Genomic DNA, 1,480 nt, shown 5'->3' on the forward strand with positions numbered 1-1,480 from the left:
TACTGCAGCTGCCGCATCAGAATTGCTATGCTGCTGCTGCAGCAGCAGTGCTGCTATGCTGCTACTGCGGCAGCAGCCTTGCTGCTGCAGCAAAGCTGCTACGTTGCTGCCGCAGCAGCGAAGCTGCTATGCCGCAGCTGCAGCAGCAGTGTTGCTATGCTGCTGCTGCTGCTGCTGCAGCGCAGGTGTGGCTCATGAACTAATATTGTGAAGGGCTGCTGCTGCTTTGTGTCAGGGCTGGTTTGGACCAGCGGCAACTCGCAGCAGCAGCAGCAGCTGCTGCTGCTGCTGCAGCTGCTGCTGCAGCTGCTGCTGCAGCTGCTGCTTTCTTTTTGGGAACTTTCGATCAAAGCTGAGGAGTGTTTGCAAGTTAGATAAATTAATAAATAAGTTTAAAAAGAATTAACAAATTAATTTTTTATTTTGAGGATTCAAAGGCCTCGACGAAAAAACAGAATCGACACCACGCACGCTGCGGTGTATGTACACCTCAGGCAGCAGCAGCAAAAGCTGCTGCTGCTGCAAGCAGCACAGCACACATACGCCGGCATTGCTGCAGCAGCAGCAGCAGCACAAGCATCAGCTGCAGCAGCAGCTGCTGCTGCTGCTGCACTTACCGCTGCTGCTACTGCTGCTGCTGCTGCTGCTGCGGGTTATGCAGGCCATCTGAGAGCCTCGCTGTAGGAAAGCCCTGCAGCAGCTGCTGCTGCTGCTGGAACTGCTGCTGGAACTGCTGCTGCTGTGGCTGCTGCAACTGTTGCTGTGGTTGCAGCTGCTGCATCTGCGGCTGCACTTGCTGCAGCTGCTGCTGCGGCTGCAGTTGCTGCAGCTGCTGCTGTGGCTGCAGTTGCTGCAGCTGCGGCTGCAGTTGCTGCAGCTGCGGCTGCAGTTGCTGCAGCTGCGGCTGCAGGTGCTGCAGCTGTGGCTGCGGCGGCAGTTGCTGCAGCAGCTGCTGCTGCGGCAGTTGCTGCAGCTGCGGCTGCAGCTGCTGCTGCTGGAACTGCTGCTGCTGCTGCTGCTGCTGCAGCTTGTGGAGAGGAGGCAAAGGTTTGTCTAAATGCTCCCAACGCAAGACATGAAGAATGGAGGCTTGGTAACTCTACACAGAAAAAAAGAAAAAGAAAATAATAAACTAAACAAAATAAATAAAATGTATATATAAATGAATAAATAAATAAATAAAGTAGAATAAATAAAATAAAATGAAATAAAATAAATAAATAGATAAAAACCCACTCCAAGTGCATATAAAAGTCCTCTATTAGAATCATTTGCTTTTTTGTGTTCATTTAAAACACAAAACGAATTAAATAAAACCAAATAAATAAATAAAACAAATAAATAAAACAAATAAACAAATAAAACAAATAAATTAATGAAATAAAATAAATAAATACATAAAAACCCACTCCAAGTGCATATAAAAGTCCTCTATTAGAATCATTTGCTTTTTTGTGTTCATTTAAAACACAAAACGAAT

At 47.1% G+C, this 1,480-nt stretch overlaps 1 protein-coding gene across 1 annotated transcript; it reads right to left on the reverse strand.

The window, feature by feature from the left end:
- Window positions 1-625: 625 nt before the first annotated feature.
- Window positions 626-1,099, reverse strand: ETH_00002620 (uncharacterized protein; the record flags this gene model as incomplete). The annotated part of the gene is made up of 1 exon (XM_013379098.1): window positions 626-1,099. A coding segment is annotated over one exon (474 nt), but the record flags the coding sequence as incomplete, so codon positions are not given.
- Window positions 1,100-1,480: the final 381 nt, after the last annotated feature.

Source organism: Eimeria tenella, genomic scaffold, assembly GCF_000499545.2.
Source record: "Eimeria tenella Houghton genomic scaffold, Eth_scaff1416, whole genome shotgun sequence".
Classification (NCBI taxonomy): Eukaryota; Apicomplexa; class Conoidasida; order Eucoccidiorida; family Eimeriidae; genus Eimeria; species Eimeria tenella.